At 35.2% G+C, this 24,954-nt stretch overlaps 2 protein-coding genes across 2 annotated transcripts; one reads left to right on the top strand and one right to left on the bottom strand.

The window, feature by feature from the left end:
• Window positions 1-2,139: 2,139 nt before the first annotated feature.
• Window positions 2,140-14,946, bottom strand: LOC116142054 (protein FORGETTER 1-like). The gene is made up of 31 exons (XM_031427509.1): window positions 14,312-14,946; window positions 12,969-13,034; window positions 12,403-12,576; window positions 12,189-12,319; window positions 11,961-12,037; window positions 10,866-11,047; window positions 10,630-10,707; window positions 10,199-10,331; window positions 9,615-9,675; window positions 9,452-9,533; window positions 8,861-8,992; window positions 8,595-8,738; window positions 8,388-8,487; window positions 8,181-8,312; window positions 7,720-7,790; window positions 7,401-7,573; window positions 7,156-7,249; window positions 6,723-6,820; window positions 6,506-6,641; window positions 6,207-6,313; window positions 4,802-4,897; window positions 4,608-4,695; window positions 4,361-4,481; window positions 4,038-4,137; window positions 3,833-3,956; window positions 3,687-3,764; window positions 3,486-3,604; window positions 3,101-3,157; window positions 2,915-3,017; window positions 2,571-2,699; window positions 2,140-2,166 (listed from the first exon to the last, which is right to left on the bottom strand). The coding sequence occupies exons 1-31, from the start codon at window positions 14,819-14,821 to the stop codon at window positions 2,140-2,142; spliced, it is 3,723 nt and encodes a 1,240-aa protein (XP_031283369.1). The 5' UTR covers window positions 14,822-14,946.
• Window positions 14,947-18,939: 3,993 nt separating this feature from the next.
• LOC116142001 (probable RNA-dependent RNA polymerase 1) lies at window positions 18,940-24,332 on the top strand. The gene is given in 7 exon segments (XM_031427456.1): window positions 18,940-19,061; window positions 19,587-20,124; window positions 20,450-22,275; window positions 22,577-22,699; window positions 22,987-22,996; window positions 23,284-23,312; window positions 23,314-24,332. Coding segments are annotated over 6 exon segments (3,315 nt in total). The 5' UTR covers window positions 18,940-19,061; window positions 19,587-19,605; the 3' UTR covers window positions 24,122-24,332.
• The last annotated feature ends 622 nt before the right edge of the window (window positions 24,333-24,954 follow it).

Raw genomic sequence — 24,954 nt, 5'->3', positions numbered from 1 at the left:
TTCCTAAGACAAAAGTCATCTGATATTAGGAAATTTAACGGATCCCAAAAGAGAATAAAAGAAGCAAGGGTGTGTTGACATTTATGTCTCTCCTTTAAAAAATTTAAATGTGGTTTTCTCATTACAGGAAACAATGCAACTAAATCTCTCAGAAACAGAAAGCTTCAAAAGCACTATCATAATGTAAGCACTCAAGGAGGGTCCAGCCCTGCAAAGCATCCAAAATGAGAATGAGACACCATCAACAGAAGATAAACGTTCAAGCATAAACTAAACAGTCCTGAAAGGAAAAAATAGAAAAAATCCAACAGACCTGCGGTCTCCCTGAGTTAAGGCTCCAAGAGATTCCAATTCTTGGCTACAATGGATGCAAACCGACGCTTCCACCAAGATTAGTAAAGAAGCCTACAAAATATACAAAGAAATTCAGATTCTGGTTTCAAAAATCAGCAGCCTAATAAAGCTCGCCATGTATATCTTTGAGGTATCCAAATATCAACATGTACCACAATACATCATGTTCAAAGAAACAGACCAATGTAGTCATTGTCATTCACTCATATCCCATCATTCCTTCACTGGTTTTGAAGAAGAAAATCAGATACTGGTCCAACAAATTTAGCAGCCAATAAAGCTCTACAGACTACAAAAGTCTCTTTTCTGGTATATATCAACATGTACCGCAATATAACATGATTAAAGTAACTGATAATAAGGCCAGTGGTTATTTCATGTTTCCCATGAGAAAATCACATCCCATTCATTCATCAGCAAGACAAAGAAGAAACAATATAACTATTAATTTATCATCAGCTCCACTCAAATCAACCATATTTATCCAAAATATGATGGCTTCTATTAAAAAAACCCTACCTTCCCATTATAACTCACAAGTCATAGCCTAAATTTTACATTTACGCACAGCCTTGTGTCCACTGTACTAGACAAAGTTGCACTCACTGTTCTAATGCACATGACAGATAAGGAACAACAGTCTTAGTGCATTCTTTATCCAGCTAACATACCAATTAAATGGGCAAAGAGCAACCAAATTTAATTTCTCCAACTTATCAAACTCATCCAACCTTTGTAATTCCTAATACTTTCCACCAGTCCACTGCACCATTAAATTACAAATAATGATAAACTATAAGTTCTTAAATTACTTGTTTTGATGTTCACCCATGCCAACAACCTCATCCTGGACGTATTTCCTAGACTCCCTGTCATTCTTTATAATGAAGCCTTTAGGCCTGATAGTCATCTATAGTTTTATGATACAGGAGTCAATCACATACGGAACTAATTGCTTCAATTTAACAGGTAATTCTCATATATGATCAATGAACTTCATTCATCCTGCTTTAACTTGAACTACACAAAATAGTGCTCTACCTAAACATCAACAAAAAGCCCCCTATTTGTATAGTTGCTATAGAATTCTGTTAAAAATCCAATAACTTGTTCATTTTCTAATCATAAATGGATGAGCCAAAGCCCTTTCAGGAGGTGGGATCACGGTACTCATTCTGTTCTACAAACTGGGGGGCGAAAATAAAGAGTCACATTCAATGTACAAGACAAATTAACAATAACAAACTACTGTAGCTAAATAAGAACATCTAATTTGCCACCCCTATATTAAAAAACCACCAATCTATAGGATGGAAGATTATATAACAAAAGTTCCACTGTATTGGGTGCTGAAGCTTGATTTGATCGGTGAGTTCTTCCAAACTGTTGTATAGCTCTGTCAGCACCAAGGAAGTTCCAATGTTATATGAACCTTCTTTTCGTAATGAAAAGAGTCAAAATAAAGAAACAAAACAACTTGAGAAGAAACTGCTGCAGTGATGTATCTTGAAAGCCCACTGTAGATGAATTAATTTTTCACAGAGCAGAAACAAGTCGGAGGCATCCAACCAGAGAAACTTTCAAGCAACAGTGCCATGCAGACAAGAAATCTTCCAAATAGTGGACATACCTGATTTTCTGCTTCTGTCAGCTTGTAAAGAAACACCAGCTGATCCAGCTTCAGATATGATTGCAACCAACTTCTTCCCGTCCATAAAGAGCTGTTCTCATGCATGTTGACCATTTCCATGGGACATCCTTTCTAGAATGATAACAAACAGAAATTCAGCTACCAGTATGACTTTGGCGGGCCTGTCGAGATCAGTTTCAGGTTTCAGCTCTTGACAATAATAACCTATTTAGTAATTCATTCTCTCTTTCTAATGTTATGATATTTTTACATATCCGGTATGAATACTTGTATTCCTGCTGGCAATTTTACATTAAAAGACAATTTTTTTTTTTTTTTTTTTCAGATTCTTTTACGAGAAAATTGATTAAGATTTTGTCTTTTAATGCAAAACTAACATCAGAAATGGAGATCGTGATTTAAAAGTAGATATTAAGGCATCCACACCTAAAAATTTCCATGTAAATTTATATTAATGCTCACAACTAGGGAACAAAAATTATCAATCTTTTGGCAAAATATGTGAAGGTCTTGAAATAGAACTAGTGATCGTGTGTAAAGCATCAGAAATATGTAGACTTGTTACCTGCTTAGAAAGGGCTTTCTCGATAGTGCCCCAAACAGGAAGAATAAGGCCACCCAAAACATTAACTTCTTGAATTCTTCTGCCAACTGTACAGAAGTTGCCAAGCTTACAGTTGGGCCCGTGCATGCACTGCAGGAAAGCACAACTTGTTATCCATTTCTAATCAATTATTTATTTTCATCTTCACTTTAGGCATCGTTCTATTTTCACATGTTCCAACGAGCTATTGTGGCACAACCAATCAACACATTCAGAAACTATATCAACGAATAATCATACCAAAAAGAAACCACTGAAACTTTTCATCCTATGCTGATAAATATGTCCGAATTTAGAATGCATACCTGTTTGGATGAAACTTCGTATTCATCTTCCCAACCACTACAAGCCTTCTCTAAAGAGGTCATTTTTCTGTACTTGTTTTTTAATTCTGACAGAGTCATTTCCCTGTAGGAAGGAAAATCAGAATTGTGAACACAAGATTTTAGCCGTAAAAGTTGAGGAGGACACTAAATTATTAATTTTGATACCTTACTGATTCCCCAACAGCAGGACGGACTATTTTAAACATTCCAGAAGCTGAAGCACTGGAACAAAATAGAAAATAAAAGGAGTAAGTCCAGCGGAAGGAATATGCACAAATACTCAGAAAATGAACTACATTAAAAAGAAATATTACATTTCATTCACAAGCACACAATTTGCATTCATACTAAAAAATTTAAATATTTAGACCTACTCCAAACATTATTTCCACAAATTTTGTTGAGTTATTATTCAAAATCTAATCATCACCATAATTAGGCCTATTCTGCTCCTTATTTTCACTAATGAGAGGAGATAACATTTTGATTAAATCTATTGAAGTACAAAAAATAATGTAATACTAGATAAAAGAAAAATACAATAGAATACCTCTCAAATGCTAAAATGAAGTGACGCCTCCCCAACCATTCTCTTTTAGATTCATAGAAACCATCATTTGGCGAACCAAGCCCATCCTTCTGTTTCTCTTCAAGCATGGCACTTGCAGACTAACACAGATAAATGAATTACAAATTTAAGCAGGTACTACAATACCATTAATCCAGTCAAGTACAATAAGATAAAAGATACCTCCCACGTGATTCCACGATCTAGAGTAAAAGTAAAGAGCATTGTTGATGCCCCAGACATGTTATCAACATGAACAGTCTGTAAGAAATAAAAATTAGTACAATTAAATATGTAAAGCCAGTAAGAGATCTGGCAAAAGACTTAACCTTGGGAGTTCCTTGTAATTCAACAATGTTAGCCTTCATATCAACAATCCCAGAATCAAGACTCCCTTCTATGCGTGCATTCTGAACAAGAAGATCCAAGATGCTGATGAACAATTCAAACAGCCTGTACGAAGATAATAGTGATTAGGATATTGAAGTTCCAATTGCAACAAGCACATTAACTTTTGAATGACAAATAGCAGACCTATTTTGAATCTCAGGTGGCAATCCTAAGAGCCGGTTTAGAAAACGTCCAACATCATGCATGTCTGAATCAACTATACGACCAGATATTTTTCCATTACCTGCATCATATATAGGACTATGAATGTTGTAATCATTGTATAATGACTAAATGAATTTTCACTATGACAGAGTTTTTAGAATTCAAATTATATTATAATTTACAGAAATAAAATTGCATAATAAGTTTGCATGACTTCAAGGGCAAGAAGAGGAAAATAAATAAGAAAATTTTGATATTTTCATCCACCCAATTGCAGTGAAAGAATATTGATGAGAAATTACCAAGAACTGTATCCCTAACTATTCCAACAGCCACAAGAGCAGCTTTTGCCTTCGTCAGAAATTCTTCAATGGTTTCTGGTTTTTCAGATGAACATCCAGGTGGTACAACTGGCAGATGATCCTGAAAATTGAACCTTAGTTACTTCCCCACAATATCTAGCTTGTTTTCTTACTTCCATTTTGTTCTTCTTAGTATACAAACATGAAGTGCAGTAATATAACATTATCAGAAGAAGATTATGAAAACCTGCTCCATTATTCCTTTATACATCACCGTCAAGGCCTTCTTCCCAAAAGCACTATCATAATTGTAAGCACTCAAGGAGGGTCCAGCCCTGCAAAGCATCCAAAATGAGAATGAGACACCATCAACAGAAGATAAACTGTTCAAGCATAAACTAAACAGTCCTGAAAGGAAAAAATAGAAAAAATCCAACAGACCTGCGGTCTCCCTGAGTTAAGGCTCCAAGAGATTCCAATCTCTTGGCTACAATGGATGCAAACCGACGCTCTCCACCAAGATTAGTAAAGATTAGCCTACAAAATATACAAAAGAAATTCAGATTCTGGTTTCAAAAATCAGCAGCCTAATAAAGCTCTGCCATTGTATATCTTTGAGGTATCCAAATATCAACATGTACCACAATACATCATGTTCAAAGAAACAGACCAATGTAGTCATTGTCATTTCACTCATATCCCATCATTCCTTCACTGGTTTTGAAGAAGAAAATCAGATACTGGTCCAACAAATTTAGCAGCCCAATAAAGCTCTACAGACTACAAATGTCTATTTTTCTGGTATATATCAACATGTACCGCAATATAACATGATTAAAGTAACTGATCAATAAGGCCAGTGTTATTTCATGTTTCCCATGAGACAATCACATCCCATTCATTCAGCAAGACAAAGAAGAAACAATATACCATATTTAATTTATAATCAGCTCCACCCAAATCAACCATACTTTATCCAAAATATGATGGCTTCTATTAAAAAAACCCCACCTTCCCATTATTAACTCACAAGTCATAGCCTAAATTTTAACATTTTACGCACAGCCTTGTGTCCACTGTACTAGACAAAGTTCCACTCACTGTTCTAATGCACATGACAGATAAGGAACAACAGTCTTAGTGCATTCTTTATCCAGCTAACATACCAATTAAATGGGCAAAGAGCAACCAAATTCTAATTTTCCTCCAACTTATCAAACTCATCCAACCTTTGTAATTCCCTAATACTTTCCACCAGTCCACTGCAACCATTAAATTACAAATAATGAATAAACTGTAAGTTCTTAAATTAATTGTTTTGATGTTCACCCATGCCAACAACCTCATCCTTGAACGTATTTCCTAGACTCCCTGTCATTCTTTATAATGAAGCCTTTAGGCCTGATAGTCATCTATAGTTTTATGATACAGGAGTCAATCACATACAGGAACTAATTGCTTCAATTTAACAGGTAATTCTCATATATGATCAATGAACTTCATTCATCCTGCTTTAACTTGAACTACAATTAATAGTGCTCTACCTGAAAATCAACAAAAAGCCACCTATTCTTGTATAGTTGTTATATAATTCTGTTAAAAATCCAATAACTTGTATCATTTTCTAATTCATAAATGGATGAGCCAAAGCCCTTTCAGGAGGTGGGATCACGAGTACTCATTCTGTTCTACAAAACTGGGGGGCAGAAAATAAAGAGTCACATTCAATGTACAAGACAAATTAACAATAACAAACTACTGTAGCTAAATAGAACATCTAATTTGCCACCCCTATATTAAAAAACCACCAATCTATAGGATGGAAGATTATATAACAAAAGTCCACCTATATTCGGGTGCTGAAGCTTGATTTGATCGGTGAGTTCTTCCAAACTGTTGTATAGCTCTGTCAGCACTCCAAGGAAGTTCCAATGTTATATGAACCCTTCTTTTCTGTAATGAAAAGAGTCAAAATAAGAAAACAAAACAACTTGAGAAGAAACTGCTGCAGTGATGTATCTTGAAAGCCCACTGTAGATGAATTAATTTTTCACAGAGCAGAAACAAGTCGGAGGCATCCAACCAGAGAAACTTTCAAGCAACAGTGCCATACAGACAAGAAATCTTCCAAATAGTGAGACATACCTGATTTTCTGCCCTTCTGTCAGCTTGTAAAGAAACACCAGCTGATCCAGCTTCAGATATGATTGCAACCAACTTCTTCCCGTCCATAAAGAGCTGCTTCTCATGCATGTTGACCATTTCCATGGTGACATCCTTTCTAGAATGATAACAAACAGAAATTCAGCTACCATGCAATAAGAGCAATCAGTGAAAGAAAAAACAAAGTTTTCAAACTCACGTGTTTCGTGCCTGATAAGTTACACCTTTTCCACTAGAGGCCCTTACAAGCATGCCTCGTCTCCCTGTCATTTCTGCAACCCTATCAGGACCCCCAAGCTACAGCAACATTACATGTACGGTCAAAAAGGATAAAAACATTACAATTAAAAACAAATTTAATAACCATAAATAAAATAAATTTCAGTTTATGAGTTTTTTTTTCTTTTTCTTTTTTTCTTTTTGGCAACAAAGGAAAGGACAAGCTTAGAGATGATACGAAACATATATAAATTTATAGATTTTTCCCCTGGGATAGGACCTGTTACACCACTGGATTATACAAAAAAAGTCTAGAATGCTTTTGGGATACTATTATAACTCTTTCGAGGGTTTCTTTTTAGTTTTTTATTATAAACAATTCTTAAAGCTTAAATCAGGGATGTGGCCTGTACCTGATCAATAATATCATCCAAAGGATTATTGGGAAGATCCAACGAACGAATTATATCCAAAACTTGTGACTTACGTTCCAAAGCCTCTTCATACCTAAATTTATAGAACAATAACTGACATTTAAACAATGAAATAACTGTGAAAAACCTGCCACCACCAGATCCTGGACAACCAATTTATAACAGTAAAGAGTAATATTAGAAGTTCATAAAAAAATCAAGAACAACTTTAATTATATAAAAACCTCTTCAACATTTGTGTCTGATAAATATGTTGTTCTTTAAGATATTCATCTGTTTTTTTCTTGCAAGAATGGCATGACCAATCACTGGGTACTAAATCCGGGACAGGTGGGACTAAACATCCAGAATGGACCAGTTGACCACAGCATGAGCATTGGAGCAATTTCTTCCTTTCCTGCAGTTGAGAATACAACGTATGATAAAATACTGAAGACACCTAAAACAACTAAACGAGCAATTTCTTCCTTTCCAGCAATGGAAAATACAATATATAATAACATATTGCAACACTAAACTATCTAAACAAGTGAAAATTATGACCTCCTCTCCGCTGCATATCTCACAGATCTGAAACTCATCATCAGATTCAGTAGATTCATGCACAGAATCAGCTGCAATTATCAAATATAAAATTAAAATAAGAAAGTAAATATTTCAGCATTTCCGTAGTTTGAAAAGAAAACATTTAGTAAAACAAAAACTTTAAGCAGTACTGTTGGTATTGTATGATCAATAAATTTGACTACAGCAAAGGTGCATTAGATATATATATTTAAAAACTGACATGGAAAATGACTTCCAAAAGAAGTTCCCACCAAACCAAAATCAAACAATAGCACTGAATTGGTCAGATGTTAATGAATATGAAAAATCTTCAGACTCCAATAAATCAAAATCTGAAGAAAACATTATATTTTGCAAAGCCATATACTATGAAAGAGAAAGTATACGGTCCATTGGCAAGTACACCAATTAGTAACTGTCCAGTTTCAATAACTCACAGTCAGATTCTTCATCACTTTCACCATCACTTGCAGGTTTCCATTTTGCAGCTTTCCTAACTCTCCCTTTTAATGAAACACCAGGAGATGCTGAATGCCGCTTTCGTTGAAGTTCCTTTACACTGTCCTCTCCTGTAACAAATTTATAAATTGACTGCAAGTTATAGCAACAATGACTTAAATAACTCAGTACACAAAAATCCATACCTGTGAGGGGTTCTGGCTTCTCAGGCAAAGGGTAGTTTTCTTCCACAAATTTCAGCAACAGCTCCCGAGGCCCCGAAATAAAATCATCAAGTTCAACACCCTATTCCAAACAAGGAGACAAGTAGCAATCAAATGACAAAAAAACAACAAAAACTGCATAGAATTAGATGGGAAATGGATATGCATTAGATATGGAAAGATACACACATATTTTGTCACGGCTTCTTCAGTCCTAGCCTCTCCAGTACTCTGAAGGCCCACGACCACACACTTATCTTCAGCTAATGCTTTCTTAGCTAGTCTCACAGTAGCAGGTACCTTAGCTGACATGCACATGTGTCTAAAGAAACGCTACAACAGCATATGGAGATACAAATAGCACAAAATGAATGGCTATGTAAATTACAAGAAATTTTAAAAAATGCCCACAAAAGATAGTAAAAAGATGAGAGGACAACCCAGCCTATTATTACCTGATGACTTGACCAGTACAATCTCCACAACTGACTATAATTAGCTCTATCTTCTTCTTTAAGAAAAGCAATTGCTGACAGCAATTCCACTCGCAAATCTGCCCAAAATTCTGCTGCTTTTTTATACATTTCCTAAGACAAAAGTCATCTGATATTAGGAAATTTAACGGATCCCAAAAGAGAATAAAAGAAGCAAGGGTGTGTTGACATTTATGTCTCTCCTTTAAAAAATTTAAATGTGGTTTTCTCATTACAGGAAACAATGCAACTAAATCTCTCAGAAACAGAAAGTAGTTATGAAATAAGTGATGAATAAGTTGAACCATTTATGCAACTACATATAATAAAAAAAATCAGAATTATTGAGAGAGAGAGACAGAGAGAGAGAGAGAGAGAGAGAGAGAGATTTATGAAAAATTAAAAAATTAAAAAAGGAATAATTTAATATTCATAATAATGGTAGATGTATAACTGACTGTATCTTAATAAATACCTCTTCTGAAGGTTTTGAAATAAGCGATGAATAAGTTGAACCATTTATTTATTTATTTTTGGTGCTATAAATAAGAAAGTAGATGAATTGCTCCATACCATCATTTCTGCTTCCAAAGGTGCCTCAATAACCTCAAACTCCGCCCCTTTGTAGCTAAGAGTACGACACACATACATTCCCCTGATTGTGGAAAAAGGAATAAACTAAGATAGTACAGTCACAAATAAATCTACTGCAGAAAGTTATTCTAAACTTTAGAACCTAGCTTTCATGTCCATGGCAACAAGTTCTAGCGCTCCAACACCGCCTTTATCAAGAGCACCTGCACACAATAACTTTTAACAATTCAATATGACTCATGAGATGTGAAAAGTGTAAGAGAAATTTTTGCATCCAAGAGGATAGGGAAAGAAATTTGATCAACTAATTTCATAATATTGATTTATCTTGTATAAAGTTGGATCTTAAAACCATAGAATATCATAATGATTAATTGAGCTATTTATTGTAATATAAATAAACTCTTATAACAACTGTATGCCTCACTAAGACATGGATGTACCATAGGTTCAGCTTTTTGACTTCTTAAAGATAAGAGTATTATCCAATTCTCTAAGAAACACACCATTTCAGTTAATCAAGTACAATAATAGTATTTATTAATTCATTGATTGATCGAACAACTTATTGAAATATCAATGAACCAAACATACTTCAACAACTGCATGTCATGCTAACATGTTTCTATTAAAACATGTACTACAGATAAATTAAAGAAACAATTTTTGCAAAAATGAGACTAGAAAGAAAAAACAGGAACTGGTTATAGGAAAGAAAATTCACACCTAGAAACTTCTGGAAATCATCAAAACATGTTCCAGCTCCCCAAAGACCAAGCCTGACCATATAACCCATATTGCGTGGCTCAGACGCACCAGTTGCTGAGCAATAAACAACACGTGCTTCAGGAAGTCGGGCCTGTTATAGTAAAATTAATATTAGAAGTTCAGGTGACCTGGTTAAATCATCCTCTCATTTTTCCCACAGCATATTGTTCTTAAGATGATAAGCTTTTGTGAAAAATAATGCACAGATCTGATTTGCATCATCAAGGCATGATTAAGTAACTGTGGGCATATATAATCAGCTTTTGTGTGTGCACGGACACACAGATATACATAGAGAGAGAAAGAGACAGATAGACAGACAGACAGAGAAGCTTCTGCAATATCTATCAAAAGGTTGGAGCATGCAGAGGTCAGTTCAGGAAACAAACCTGAATATCAAGAACTGCTTCCCCTGTGCGTGTTGGCTGACTTCCAGCTTCTGGTACCAAATTTTTAGCTTTGTGGCACTACAATTAAGCCATTGACCCTTAGCAACAAAAAGATAGAAGAACATATTGAAACCATAGAGCACCCATTGCATCAGTCAAACACAAAAACTTCTAGAAGCTTACACTATATCAAAATCAAAATAGATAACACTTCCAAATTAAACGAAGTCCAGTACCTCATCAAATATGACAAGGCCATCATATCCTGCTCCACACCACTGCACAAGCTGCTGCAGACGAGAGCGACCTTTCTCAGAAGATGCAATGAGGCTACTATATGTCAAAAACACAACTCCTTCCTTGATCCCAAGAGACCTTGAATCAAGCTTAGAATAAGGCAACTTATTCAAAGCATGCACTGCATACAAAAAACTAACATTTTTTATTGTTCTCATTGCAGGGAACTCATAAATTGGATAAACTGTAGCAATCATAAGATTACTTATGCAGACTGCACAAATTTGTTGCTAGTCTATGCACATTTCTTTACTTTTATCCTTTCTTTTTTCAACTTTACCCTGTGATAGCCTCTCCAAGTACTGATCACATTGCCGCTCAAAGTGAAATACCAACAAACTACACCCCCATCAAACCATATCACTGAGTTCCCAACTAGACAAGAGGTAACTAGATGTGCAATATAAATTCAGCAAATTACAATAGCGTAAAATGATAGTAAAAACCCAACAATAATATTTCAGCTCTAACCCGCAAAGCAACCAAAAAAAAAGTTAAAATAATCTCCCTCACATTTCATATTGAACTTCCAAACAACCAACATTTCCTCCCAAAACAGAACTATGAAACACATCCAGAAATTTGTACTTGGAGGAAGTAGAATTCAGCAGAATTGCAAGACGAAACTCAGAATGATGCATAACTAAGTCATGCCTCTATCCTCTCTAGCCTGAACCCAAAGATTTAGGTACTTCATTAGAAAAAGCACAACCTTTAAGTTTCAATCTTGATAATTGTTCATACGTTCAGAAATTCCCCAAATATTGAGATATCTAAAAGAAAGAAAATATATATAGTTTTATAAGGAAGAAGCAAATTTAACAAATAGGGTAGAATTGCAAGCAAGGGGGCCAGCAGTCCGTGAAATAACAGCAAGAGGGTCAATAGGATAAATCATCTGACAATGGCCTTGCAAAATTAACTAAATTTTTTTTATTCTTTATGTGATGTCAATATTCATTTGTTTTCTTTCTGTAAAAGAAATGAATACTTTCACCACGTTAAAGAAAAAATAAAGTGACTTAAGGATCTACCTTTAATGCATGTAGCACCGACATCGTCCAAATCTCTTCTAGCATCAAACTTTAAGTCTGAACCAACTGAAATCCACCTGTAAGGTCACAAGAAAAAGGAGAAAGCATTACAACACATAAGTTAAACTATCTAATAAATTTTCTTTCTTTATTTATTTTTTTCTAATTGAAAACATAATTTTTTTCTATAAAGTGATCTGCACACAGAGATCGCAACCTAAAACTTACAATGCTTTCCTCCTCCCATGGTGCCAATTCTCCCATATTAACCCTGCAACGGTTCGACCTTTACCCACCCCGGCTCCATCTCCAACAAAGAAACCTGCCCTAACACCATCTGGAAGGTGCTGAAGGTGTCTCTGTCATGTAAATCAACATTATCTTACAAGTTGAAGAAGCAGACTCGGAATTATCAAGCATAAGTTGTGTTTTATAAAGAAACCTGACAAGCATAGACCAATGTCTCAATCTGCAAGCATGACAAAGCCTTTGAACTTTCCAAATCGTCCTTGATTTGTAAATCATAAGTGGGCTCTGGCGGCTGTACCGCAGATAAGGAGGATGTCTCTACTATAGGATCAGGATGAGGCGGTCCAATAGATAGTTTTGGTGGGCGCTGAACACAAAGAACAACATCAACTTTATGTGAAATACTGGTTCTATAGTTTTGGAGGGCACTGAACACAAAGAACAACATTTATTTTATCTGAAATACTGGTTCTGAAAATCTTCAACCGTGAAATAAAGAAACTATAAGTTAATGAACAAGAAAGAAAAGGCTAAAGTAGATTTCTAATCCTGAAGTCTTCAAACATAATAGAGTTCCATTGCTGTCTTTTCAAGTGAATTTAAAGCGACACCATTGTTGTCTTTTCCTACTGACTGAGCAGACGCTACATGTTTTGAATCTTGCCTCTCTTTCCTCTGCTCTATATTAAATAATCTTTTATGTTCCCCATTTACAGAGAAAAAATAATAATAAAGGGTTCTCAAAGACAACAAACTTACATAATCAGTAAATGTTTCTCCCACCATGCCACCTCCATCTTCTTCTCGCTCCACTTCAATGGCTACCTGACATGTTTCCGTGTCATCAGACAAGAAAGAAGAAAATGACCAACAATAACATGGAGCATAGCAGTGCTAGAGAAAAAATCTCTATTCAGGGAGTTCAGCACAGAAGGCATTATTATTTAATATAAAAGTTGAATTTAACGGGAGATATGGTTACAACTATAATGAATAGAAAACTTATCAATGGCTGCAGCACAAGCATATGGTCAAGAATGGAAATCATCCACCAGAATAATCCATTTCTCAAGCAGGCAGAAGGTTACTTGTCTCTTTAGACCAAACAAAATCAGATTCCCATACATGCATCATCGGCACTACCAAACCGTTTTCATCAGTAAAATCTTTTATACAAAACGCCATGTGCGTAAAACAAAATTCTTTTAATGGTTTTCTAAAAATAGCTCTAAGTGTGGACCCCAAAAAGATTATTTAACAAGAGAAACTGACCTGTAATACAAACTTTATGGTGCAATAAACAACTATAATATCTACCCAAAATTTGATGAACCCCGCTTATGAGTCTAGAGTATAGCTCATAAGTAATCGGATTATACCAGAATGAAGTTAAGTCACAATCAATGCTACACAGATGTAAATATTCCTCGTAAAGCATTATTCCTAAACAAGATACAACATTACAAGATAGTAGCAACAGTATATGTATCCAACAAATGTACATTTTCGGACACAAACAAACAGGCATATTAAAAAAAAAAAGTACAAGAAGAAGACGATCTCAACTGATCAGAAGTTCCTAAAGTGTCGTCCACATTTCAATTTAACATAGTTGCTACTCAAAACAGCTAGCGACAAATTTCGAAACAGCTAGCAACAAATTCTCACATACCAGCAACTGGGCAGCTCCATCACTACCAATCCCCAAATAACCCTAGACCTTGTCACATCAGCCTAAACCTCCAAACTCCAAGGTACCACTACTATAAGTCAGTAACTAAATATCCCGGACCAGAAGAGGACTCCTCTTCTGCTTATTCGAACATTATACGAGTTTATAGGAGAATAAGAAACAACACTGTCTATAAAGTCTTCCGGAATAACTAATACACAGAATTACTGATGAGTAATTAGGTAAGTTCGTCTCATAAGTAAATTTTCCTATCAGCAACATCTGATCAAACTATTATATTTACTAACGCATAATTAACACAATTATGTAGCAGTACTAGTAGACACAGACCCAAAAAAAAAAAAAAAAGAAAGCTAGGTTTGGTAAATTAGACAATATAAAAGCAAACTTAAGAAGAGAAATGAGAAACCTCGTTGACTTCCTCAGGGGGCGGCGGCGGCAGAGGACGCGGCGGAGGAGGAGGAGGAGCAAAGAACTGTTTGACTTTGGACATATCGATGGCCAACTCCACCGCACATTGCGGACACGAGAACCGAACAAGTCCATGTGGCACGTTGAGAATCGCCTTACAATTAGCACAAGGTAACTGTATCTTCGTCGGATCGATGCCGTGAGCCGGCACGTGCGACAAGGCCTTTACATTAACATTCTGCAGGTGAGTGCTGGGAGAGGGAACCATAACGCCTCTAGTAGAAGAAGTATTAGTAGTAGTTGTAGTAGGAGGAGCAGGAAGAAGAAGAGGAGGAGGTGAAGCGGTGATGGTCATGAGCTCCGGCGGAAGCATTTGCGGAAGCTGACACGTAGGAGTAGGACAAATGAATTCGGTTACACCTGGCCCCACCGTTAAGATCATACGACATCCGGCGCAACGCACCTGTACACCTCCGCCGTTTGGTGGAAGCACCGGAGGTTGAGTCATAATAATTATTAATTAGAGATTAATATTCGTTTAATTTTGAATTATTATGTGATTAATTTTGGCTGGGAGAAATTCAAAATTTTTTTTGGTTTTGGTGGTGTTTGTGTTTTTGTGTGTTGCTAATGCTATGCTGCTAAATACTGTGGCGTTTGAGATGCATCGTTTCGTTTTGTTTGGCTCATCTAAATGCTTCCTACTTTAGAGCTTAGAATGACTGAGCACGTGTGTACCACGAGATATTAACCCATTCAATTATCGGCCCACTATTACTACTACAAAGTTTTGGGCCCACCATGTTAATGGCCCACTTAAAAGCCCATGAAGCTTTCATCTGCCCATTACATTACTACATTAGGCCCAATTTTTAGGTAGGACTCAAGCAAGTGATTTTGAGCCAAATCACTCTCGACTTAAAAATTTTTTTTTTTTGACAAATTTAACTTTAATTTAAATTACTAAAAATAGCATTATAAATTCTAAATACACTCATACTCTATTTTGTATTTTTTTTTTACTTTTAGCATTTAATCTAACATAAACCATAACCCTAAATTTTAATAACCTGATCCTAATTTTTTATAATCATTGGAATCTTATATTTGTTTGTTTGATGAAAATATAATATTAAAATTATAAAAAACATAACCAGATGAATTTGAATTTGAAGAATAGAAAGAAAAAAAATTTGAAATTTAAAAATTTGGGGAAAAAGGTGTAAAGAGAAAACTTAAATAAGTTTGATTTTTTAAAAAAATACTATAACAGAAAAAGCCTAATTTAGTTTGACATTGGGGAAAATAAACCTAAAATTAGGAGTGGAAAAAAAAACCCGAAACCGGTTCGAAAATTCGGTTTTTTTTTCGGTTTTGGTTTGCCACATTTTGTAAACCGAATATTCGGTTTGGTTTTGGTTTTTCGAAATAACAAAAACAGTTAACCAAACCGGATTTTTAAACCGGTTTAATGAATAAAAAAATAATTTCATATTTTTCAATTTTTAAAAAATTTATCCCTAGGTCTTCACTAATATAATTTTAAATTATTAATACTTGATGTACATTAAAATTATGTGAATTCAAATTATTCAATTACAATAAATATAACTTTAATTCAAGTTAAAAAAAAACCTGGAAAAAAAAATGGGCCAAAATAGAGGGTTTGACTGAATTAGGCTGAACAAATGCAGGCCATTATAATTAACCGGTTAACTGAACCGAATTTTCGGTTCGGTTTTTAACCGGTTTATAGTCAAAGCCAGACCAGTTTCGATTCAATTTTTTTTTTAAACTAAAAACCGGTTCGGTTCAACATACCGATTAATCGGTTTTTTCCACCCCTACCTAAAATACCATCTTCATGAATTTCTTTTCCGTTAAATTTAGAAAAAATCTAAAATACCATAAGCCCTATCACATCATATCTATAACACCTTCATGAATTTATGACCTTTTTTATTTTATTTTTTCTCCATTTATTTTTATATTAAATGTGATTGGTGACTAGAAAATGTATTAATTACTTGTTGGATGCCTACATTAACTTGTGATACCAAAAGAGTCATACAACGATGACACTGTATACTATTAGAACACATATATGATTCCATAATAACGTTATGGTCCCATTTATTGATGAATAGTGTATTTTTAAACCAAAATAAACATGTCCTTGTTACTCATACTTTGATTGAAACATTATTTAATTGAAATTGTTAGAGATCACGCATAACATATATTCGAGATTAATAACATAGGAATAAAATTAAACCATACAAAGAGACACGATATTTATGGTTCCGTTTGGTTCATGTTTTTTGCATTTTTTAGAAAAGTTTTTTAAAAAAAGTTAAAAAAAGTTGAATTAGGCGAGTATTATGATATAGGATTTGGAAATTAATAAAAATACCCTTATATTTGTTTATTTACTAAACACCCCTATAATAAAACTTTAAAAGTTAACAAAAATACCCCCAACCCACCCATTGAATAATCACAGCCGGCCACCACTGCCGGAATCTGGTATAATGTGGGTTTAGGGGTGTTTTTGCAATTTAGAAAAAAAATATTTAGGGGTATTTAATTAAATTAACAAATTTAGGGGGTTCAAAAAAATTGAATAATATTGAATACAATTCTCTTAGTTTTTACAATTTTACTGTTTAACTTTTTTGGGAATACTAATAATAGTATTCCCAAAAACGAAACAAACGGAGCCTATGTGGTTTGACATAATCCGCCTATATCCATATATGAGAGAAATCCACTATAATTTCATCAACACGCTATATAATAATATACAACATCATAAACTCAATACGCAAACCCAATCCTAATACATAATTAACATAAATAGCAAACACTCTACCAATCCAATGGTGTTTAATAACGTTTACATCAAATATTATGTGTTATCACATGATCATATTCTCTCATAATATTGAATTGAATGTCATCCTTATATTTATAGATAGGATATGAGACATTCCATTTCTAATCGGATATATAAAACAAATAAAAAAATGAGTAGGTTATTGGATTGACCTGATTGGGCCCTTAAATTTATTTAAACTTTTATCTATATTTTTTACTGATCGAATAGTTTTATAGAGACTCTTGATTATTGAGTTTATTACTTAAGAGATTCCGAGTTAAAAATGTAGAATAATCGGTTTACTTGAGAAACACGCATTCAATCCACAACCAGTACTGTTCTTCTCTTCTATGGCACGGAGAAGGGGAACATATCACATCCAAAACTCAGCACTTTTTCCCCCTTCTTAGAAGTATCGTCGTAACTTCATTGGTTTATGGGGCATCATTTTTTCAACCAGTCAATGCCTCACTCTCTTTTCCATATATTTAACTTCTTTAGTTATTTGTTAAATATTTGGAATAGGAGTTCATCATTCACTCATGCATTCATTTCCACATTCAATCCCCACTTAACGACGTTCGAATCTTTTGTGCTTTAGAACATTCCAGACCTTTTGATTTCATCAGCTACCCAAATTCCAATAATCTTGGAAAAAAGCAAGTGAGGCTCTCTAGTCTCTACTATGGAGTCGTTTACACCTGATCAATGCAAGTCAATCAGTGAAGACTTTGACGAATCTTACAAACATACTGTTGTAGTTACATTAACAACTTCGTAGGAAAGGACTCTTATTAGTCAGTAAGATGTTGAAACGTGTCAGTCAGATGGGAGTTTGAGACCCCGTGGGACCCAAATGTCATATCCANCATCCTTATATTTATAGATAGGATATGAGACATTCCATTTCTAATCGGATATATAAAACAAATAAAAAAATGAGTAGGTTATTGGATTGACCCGATTGGGCCCTTAAATTTATTTAAACTTTTATCTATATTTTTTACTGATCGAATAGTTTTATAGAGACTCTTGATTATTGAGTTTATTACTTAAGAGATTCCGAGTTAAAAATGTAGAATAATCGGTTTACTTGAGAAACACGCATTCAATCCACAACCAGTACTGTTCTTCTCTTCTATGGCACGGAGAAGGGGAACATATCACATCCAAAACTGATCACTTTTTCCCCCTTCTTAGAAGTATCGTCGTAACTTCATTGGTTTATGGGGCATCATTTTTTCAACCAGTCAATGCCTCACTCTCTTTTCCATATATTTAACTTCTTTAGTTATTTGTTAAATATTTGGAATAGGAGTTCATCATTCACTCATGCATTCATTTCCACATTCAATCCCCACTTAACGACGTTCGAATCTTTTGTGCTTTAGAACATTCCAGACCTTTTGATTTCATCAGCTACCCAAATTCCAATAATCTTGGAAAAAAGCAAGTGAGGCTCTCTAGTCTCTACTATGGAGTCGTTTACACCTGATCAATGCAAGTCAATCAGTGAAGACTTTGACGAATCTTACAAACATACTGTTGTAGTTACATTAACAACTTCGTAGGAAAGGACTCTTATTAGTCAGTAAGATGTTGAAACGTGTCAGTCAGATGGGAGTTTGAGACCCCGTGGGACCCAAATGTCATATCCAATATGCCCATGTCAGCAAAAGCGTGTCATCCAAAAGAAAATTTTCCTTCTACTTTCAGTTTCGGGTCACTCTTGTAAGAGAAGGAAATATATATGCCTTTAGTTAGTAATAGTGTTACTCTTTTGTTCTATATATATAACTTACTTGATCACTATTTGATTCTCACAGAGCAAGAGCGTGTTCATTGATTATTGATATTTCTGCAAGCACTTGTAAGTAAATCTCTTCTTAAATTCTATCTCTTTCTTTGCTTTACAGATAATTACTTTGTGGAATGTATGAGCTAGTTTATATGTTGCAGTGAATTTGATGCCTTTTTTTGTGATTAAGTGTTCTTCTGAGTCTTGTTTATTTCTCTACCTTGTTATATCAGTATGTTAGTTCCTTTTTGTATGGGTGGTGATAGATGAATTGCTTTGGAAAACTGGTTATATGAAACTTGAGAAAGGTTTTATCATGTTGTTTTAGATAAAACCTACAGACAAGAAATAATATTCTTTTTTCTACACCTTAATTAGCTCAAATTGACAAGGTTTTTAAGAGGTAGTTTATACATAAATGTGGAAATGAAGTGGATGACATGTAGTTCCTAGGACTTTGATGGCTTATAAGAAAGTAACTACTAGGATATGGCTTCAAAAAGTTCATTTTGGGTTCAACATTGTTCATGTGTAATAGATATGCCTAGAATAACTTTGTTAAAGTTGCTGACTTTTGTTTTGGATATGGAACTGCAGTTGAAATTGTTTCGACGAAATGGCTAAGACAATCAAGTTGTTTGGGTTTGATTCAATTAAGCCTACAAACGCAGTGAAGGAATTTGTGGAGGGATATACGGGTGAAGGAACAGTCTGTGACGTAGTAGAAGTTGGGCAAAAAGAAGGTTCAAGGGCATATGCCATAGTTGAATTCACAACCGTGGAAGCCGCAGAGTTGATCGTGCGCGGGGCTACTGAAAAACTTATATGGGATGGGGATTCATATCTGAAAGCTTGTTATTTGGACGGTGATAGCATATCACCAAAGGCGAGAACTCCTCAGCACAGGATTGACAATGCAAGGTTGAACTTTGGCTGCCAGATTTCAAAGGAGACGTTTTCTGTGCTCTGGTCACAGGAAAATGTTTCTGTGAAATTTGACTCCGATAGCAGAAATTTTACCTTCTTTCTATCATACGATTCTGAGGAGTATAAGCTCGAGGTTTCTTACGAGACAATTTGGCAGATTGAGCTAAAACGCCCACTCGATCAATCTGTGAAGTTTCTTGTCATCCAGGTTTGCTAACTAAAACTTATGATTATGATTATTTGTTTAGCATCTGATAAAATATGAATAAAGCTACCTTAATGTCCACCATGTTTGCACACATAAACCTTTGTGAGACTTCCTGAACATGGCTTTCTTCTAAAATAACTCTACTTATTTTCTGATAGTTACTTTAATTAAATTTCATCTGGTACACTTAATGTAAAATTTTGTTGCGTCATGTCTCTGTTTTCTTTGCTTCTTTTGGATGTTTTACGTCAAACTTGTTTTCTTCAAATTAGCGATGTCTTTCTTTTATTTAATAAATTAATTTCTTTGTCTTTTTTTTTAATAGCTATATGGAGCTCCTCTTATTTATAAGAGAGATATCCACTGGGAACGGACAATTGATTTTACTCCATCCTTCAGCATTGGAAAATCATCTGGTATGTGTTTGAAGCTTCCAGGCAGGGGCCATGTTCCAAAAGTTCTGAAAGATTTCTTTTTCTACAAGGAAAGTCCAGGGAACTTGAGTCTAGAGAAAGATTCTACTTTCTCCTGCAATTCTGATCTTGTCCCAATTGTAAGTCCACCTCAAGGTATTGACTTGCCATTTAGGATCTTGTTCAAAATTAATTCCTTGATTCAGCACGGTTGTATTCCGGGGCCAGCACTTGACGTCAAGTTCTTTCGCTTCGTTGATCCAAGCAGAATAGATATAGCACTCATAGAGCATGCTTTGGAGAAGCTGTTTTATCTAAGAGAATGCTGCTATGACCCTGTAAGTTGGCTCAAAGTTCAATACAGAAACTACTTAAAGTCTAAGCCAGTTCTTGGATCGCCTACCATTGCCTTGGATGATGGGTTAGTATATGTGCACAAGGTTTTGGTAACCCCCACCAAAATATACTTTTGTGGTCCAGAAGTCAGTCTCTCCAATCGTGTCTTACGCAGTTATCCTGATGACATTGATAATTTTCTTCGAGTTTCTTTCGTTGATGAGGATATGGGTAAATTGTTTTCAACAGTTTTATCTCCTAGGACATCAGAAGAAAGGCGTACAGGAATATATCAAAGGATAATGTCAATTCTCCGAAATGGCATAGTCATAGGAGACAAGAAGTTTGAAACCCTTGCTTTCTCAAATAGTCAAGTAAGAGAGAATACTTTATGGATGTTTGCATCTAGACCTGGGCTTACTGCAGCAGATATTAGAGAGAGCTTGGGTGATTTTCATGAGATAAAAAATGTGGCAAAATATGCAGCCAGACTTGGTCAGTCTTTGAGTGCATCCAGGGTAGCTGTGCATGTTGATAGGAAGGACATCGAAATAATTCCTGATGTGGAAGTCGAAAGAAATGGAATTAAATATGTTTTCTCTGATGGGATCGGGAAAATATCTTCCGAACTAGCACAAGAAGTGGCAAAAAAATGTGGTTTCACAAGCCATACTCCATCTGCCTTCCAAATTCGATATGGTGGGTTCAAAGGTGTTGTAGCTATTGATCCAAATTCTTCAATGAAGTTATCATTAAGACCCAGTATGTTAAAATTCGAATCAGACAGCACTAGTCTGGATATTTTGGAAAATAGCAAATATCAGCCTTATTTTCTAAATCGCCAGTTAATCACCCTCTTGTCGACCCTTGGTATTAAAGATGATGTTTTTGAAAGGAAGCAGAGAGAGGCGATAGCTCAATTAGATGCAATTTTGACAGACCCTTCAAGGGCACTTGAGGCACTCGGATTGATGTCTTCAGGGGAGAGTACAAATGTTCTCAAGGAAATGCTTAAGTGTGATTACAGGCCAGATGCAGAACCGTTTCTCTCACTGATGCTACAGACATTCCGCGCATCAAATCTGCAGGACTTGCGAACTAAAGCAAGGATATTTCTTCCCAAAGGACGAAATATGATGGGAACTCTGGATGAGACAGGGACGTTAGAATATGGACAGGTCTTTGTGCAATATTCTCACTCAAGATGTAGTCAATTTTCTGATAGTCTCTCCCCCCAATCTCGTGGAAATGAATCAGGTCAACGCAGTGTTTGTAAGGGAAAGGTGGTGGTTGCTAAAAATCCATGTCTTCATCCGGGAGATATGCGTGTTTTAAAAGCTGTGGACGTGCCAGCTTTGCACCATATGGTGGATTGTGTGGTTTTCCCAGCAAAAGGAAAAAGGTAAGCCCGTTTTTCAAAAAAGTCTTATATTTCATGTTAGATATTTCTGAAATTGAAATGCTTCGATAATTTTAATGATTACGTGAAATACATTTTGTATGCATGTATTTACAAATATTTGTTCTGTTCTCTTTTCCTGCTCGGTAAGTTCATAAATTTGTACAGTGCAAGCTCAAGATATTCTTAAATCCTATATCTGTGTATCCAAATTCTATTTTACAGCCTTTTTTTTTTATGGATATACCAATTCGTATCCATGATTATCAATTTAGAAACTGACACTAGTTTCATTATTGATTAGGCCCCATCCAGATGAATGTTCAGGGAGTGATCTCGATGGAGACAATTATTTTGTATGTTGGGATAATGATCTCATTCCTCCTCGTCAGTTTCCTCCCATGGATTATAACCCAGACCACCTAAGGTTTTGCATCGTGAGTTATGATTGAGGTATTGATCAATCTTTTAGACACTGCATGTTAAGACTTATTTAGTCACATTCTTGAATCAACTCTACTTCTAGTTGTTTTATTTGATTTAATTCCACAAGTACACTACATTAGATAGACACACAAACAATAAATCCTATGATATTCAAATTTTTCTGTCATTGCAGTCTGCCTGTAATTTTCATATGAAATTGCATCGAAACATATATCATCTTGTCCTGCCATTTGATTGTTAGATTAAATTTTCGCTGTTTCTAGCAAGCACTATTGATGTACATTAGTTTCTCTTGGCTGCTGTCTTGACATTTTCTCATAAAGTGTTCTATAATACAATGAAAGTATATAATTCAGCTAAATCTGTTAATGCTGGATGTGTAGCTCAATGCTTCATAGAGTGCAGATGGGTAATTAGGATACTCCTAAGAAACATTTCATGAGTTTGACCTTGAATTCTATTTCAGTATGCATCAGATTAGAATTTAATATACATGTGGTGTTTGATCATGCTGTAATCTGTTGTGGTCTTTTTCTTTGCTTAACATATATATTGTTGTTGCAGGATGTTGAGGAGTACTTCGTGACTTTATTGTCAAGACACGTTGGGCATAATCAGTATGCCCAGTGTCTTTGCAGATAAAGAACCAAGAAGGCAGGAGTAAGCAATGTTCAGCTCGCCCCCACTATCCTCCATTGCCGTGGATTTTCAGAAATGGTGTGGCAGCGAAATACCAGGTGAACTACGTGTCAAGAAATATCCAGACTTCATGGATAAGCCTGACCATATGACCTATCATCAGAGCGTGTATGGGAAGGCTGTATCGAGAGTTAAAAGGCATTGCACCACTACAGCAACTATCAAGCCTTCACTAAGGAAGTAGAATGAGGTCTTTTGATTCGATATGTTAGTAGGTGGTTTCAAGAAATATGTCAAAGAAGCTCTCTATTACAAATGCGAGTATGATAGTAGGTTGAGTAACCTGATGAAGCATTATGGAATCGAAACTGAGGCTGAAATAGTCAGTGGATACATCATTAAAATGGCAAAATGTTTTCATAAGAGAAGGGATCTGGATGCAATTACTTCTGCCACAAGGTCAATAAGAAAGGAAGCCAGGGCCTGGTTCAACAAGGCAAGTGAGTCAGGTTCTAGTAATTCTGATGTTAATGATGTAGATGCAAAGGCTTCAGCATGGTATTATGTCACATACCATCACAGTTGTTGGGGTCATTGCATCAAAGAAGGAATTACGCGTGTACATTTCCTCAGCTTTCCATGGTGTCTTCATGACACACTCATTGAAATCAAGAAGAAAAAGAAAAATGAGCGACTAAGAGCAAGTGATGGACATTATTTTTCATCGCTAGTGCGCCATTTCAGTAATGGCTTGAGCTTTTAGTTGGTGGAGCGATTTGAATGGTGTTCAGTACCTAAGTATCTGCATATGCTTGTTCCTATACAATTAAGCTGCTTGTGTAATAGCGACTTTAATTCCTTTACTCTATGGTGGAAGTGTGTTGTTGTAATATAGGTATATTTTCAAAGTGTATTTTGATCAGTACTGGAAACCTGTATTCAGTTCCTGTAATAAAATAAACGACCGATTTGTTGTGTGATCTCCTGGATTTGTTTTTTCTTTTTTTTAATAAGATTTGTTTAAAATATTAAATTCTAAATTGACTATGAAATGGAGGAGGATGGCTTTGAAGACAAGAAGTTGGTAAAATAAAAGATGTTTATATCTAAGAATTAATTATTTCCTCTCATTGATTCCTATTGTCAATTTGTATTCTCTAATGTGTGAAACTATGGAGACTGTCACACTGGATCAGCCCAAGTCAATAAATAAAAGTCTTTGAAGAATCTTATGGTACTTGACATAAAACTAAATAAATTCAAGATTCTCACACATAGTACAAAGCTCATATTACTTCTGACAGAAGTTTTGGTGTTAAAAAGAAAACCTAGCTGGCCCATGTCCATGTCCATGTCAAAAGTTATGTTACTGTGAAAACCAATAGTATCTCTCCCTTCTTTGACTCTTGTTTATGTGTTCTACTTTTATCACTTAACTAATTCCATCTCAGTTTACTTACATAATGCTATTGATTTGAGTTAATGTTGGGAAGGGTTTCTTTAAAGACATACAATTTTACATGAAACAAATAAGAAAGCATATCCCAACACATCATCTCCACCTCCACCACCATTACCACATTCCTTATAGCACTT

The sequence above is a fragment of the Pistacia vera genome, unplaced genomic scaffold (genome assembly GCF_008641045.1).
Source record: "Pistacia vera cultivar Batoury unplaced genomic scaffold, PisVer_v2 Contig404, whole genome shotgun sequence".
In the NCBI taxonomy this organism is placed as follows: Eukaryota; Viridiplantae; Streptophyta; class Magnoliopsida; order Sapindales; family Anacardiaceae; genus Pistacia; species Pistacia vera.
Note: the sequence above shows the minus strand (reverse complement) of the source record. Positions and strands in the feature narration are given on the sequence as shown.

Excerpts from the sequence above, each read along its gene's own strand:
- LOC116142054 (XM_031427509.1), bottom strand. The coding sequence starts at position 14,821 with ATGACTCAACCTCCGGTGCTTCCACCAAACGGCGGAGGTGTACAGGTG. Across the intron at positions 8,488-8,594 it reads AAGAAGCCGTGACAAAATAT|GGTGTTGAACTTGATGATTT; the intron begins GTGTGTATCTTT and ends TGTTTGGAATAG. Across the intron at positions 4,898-6,206 it reads GCTTCAGCACCCGAATATAG|GCTAATCTTTACTAATCTTG; the intron begins GTGGACTTTTGT and ends TATATTTTGTAG.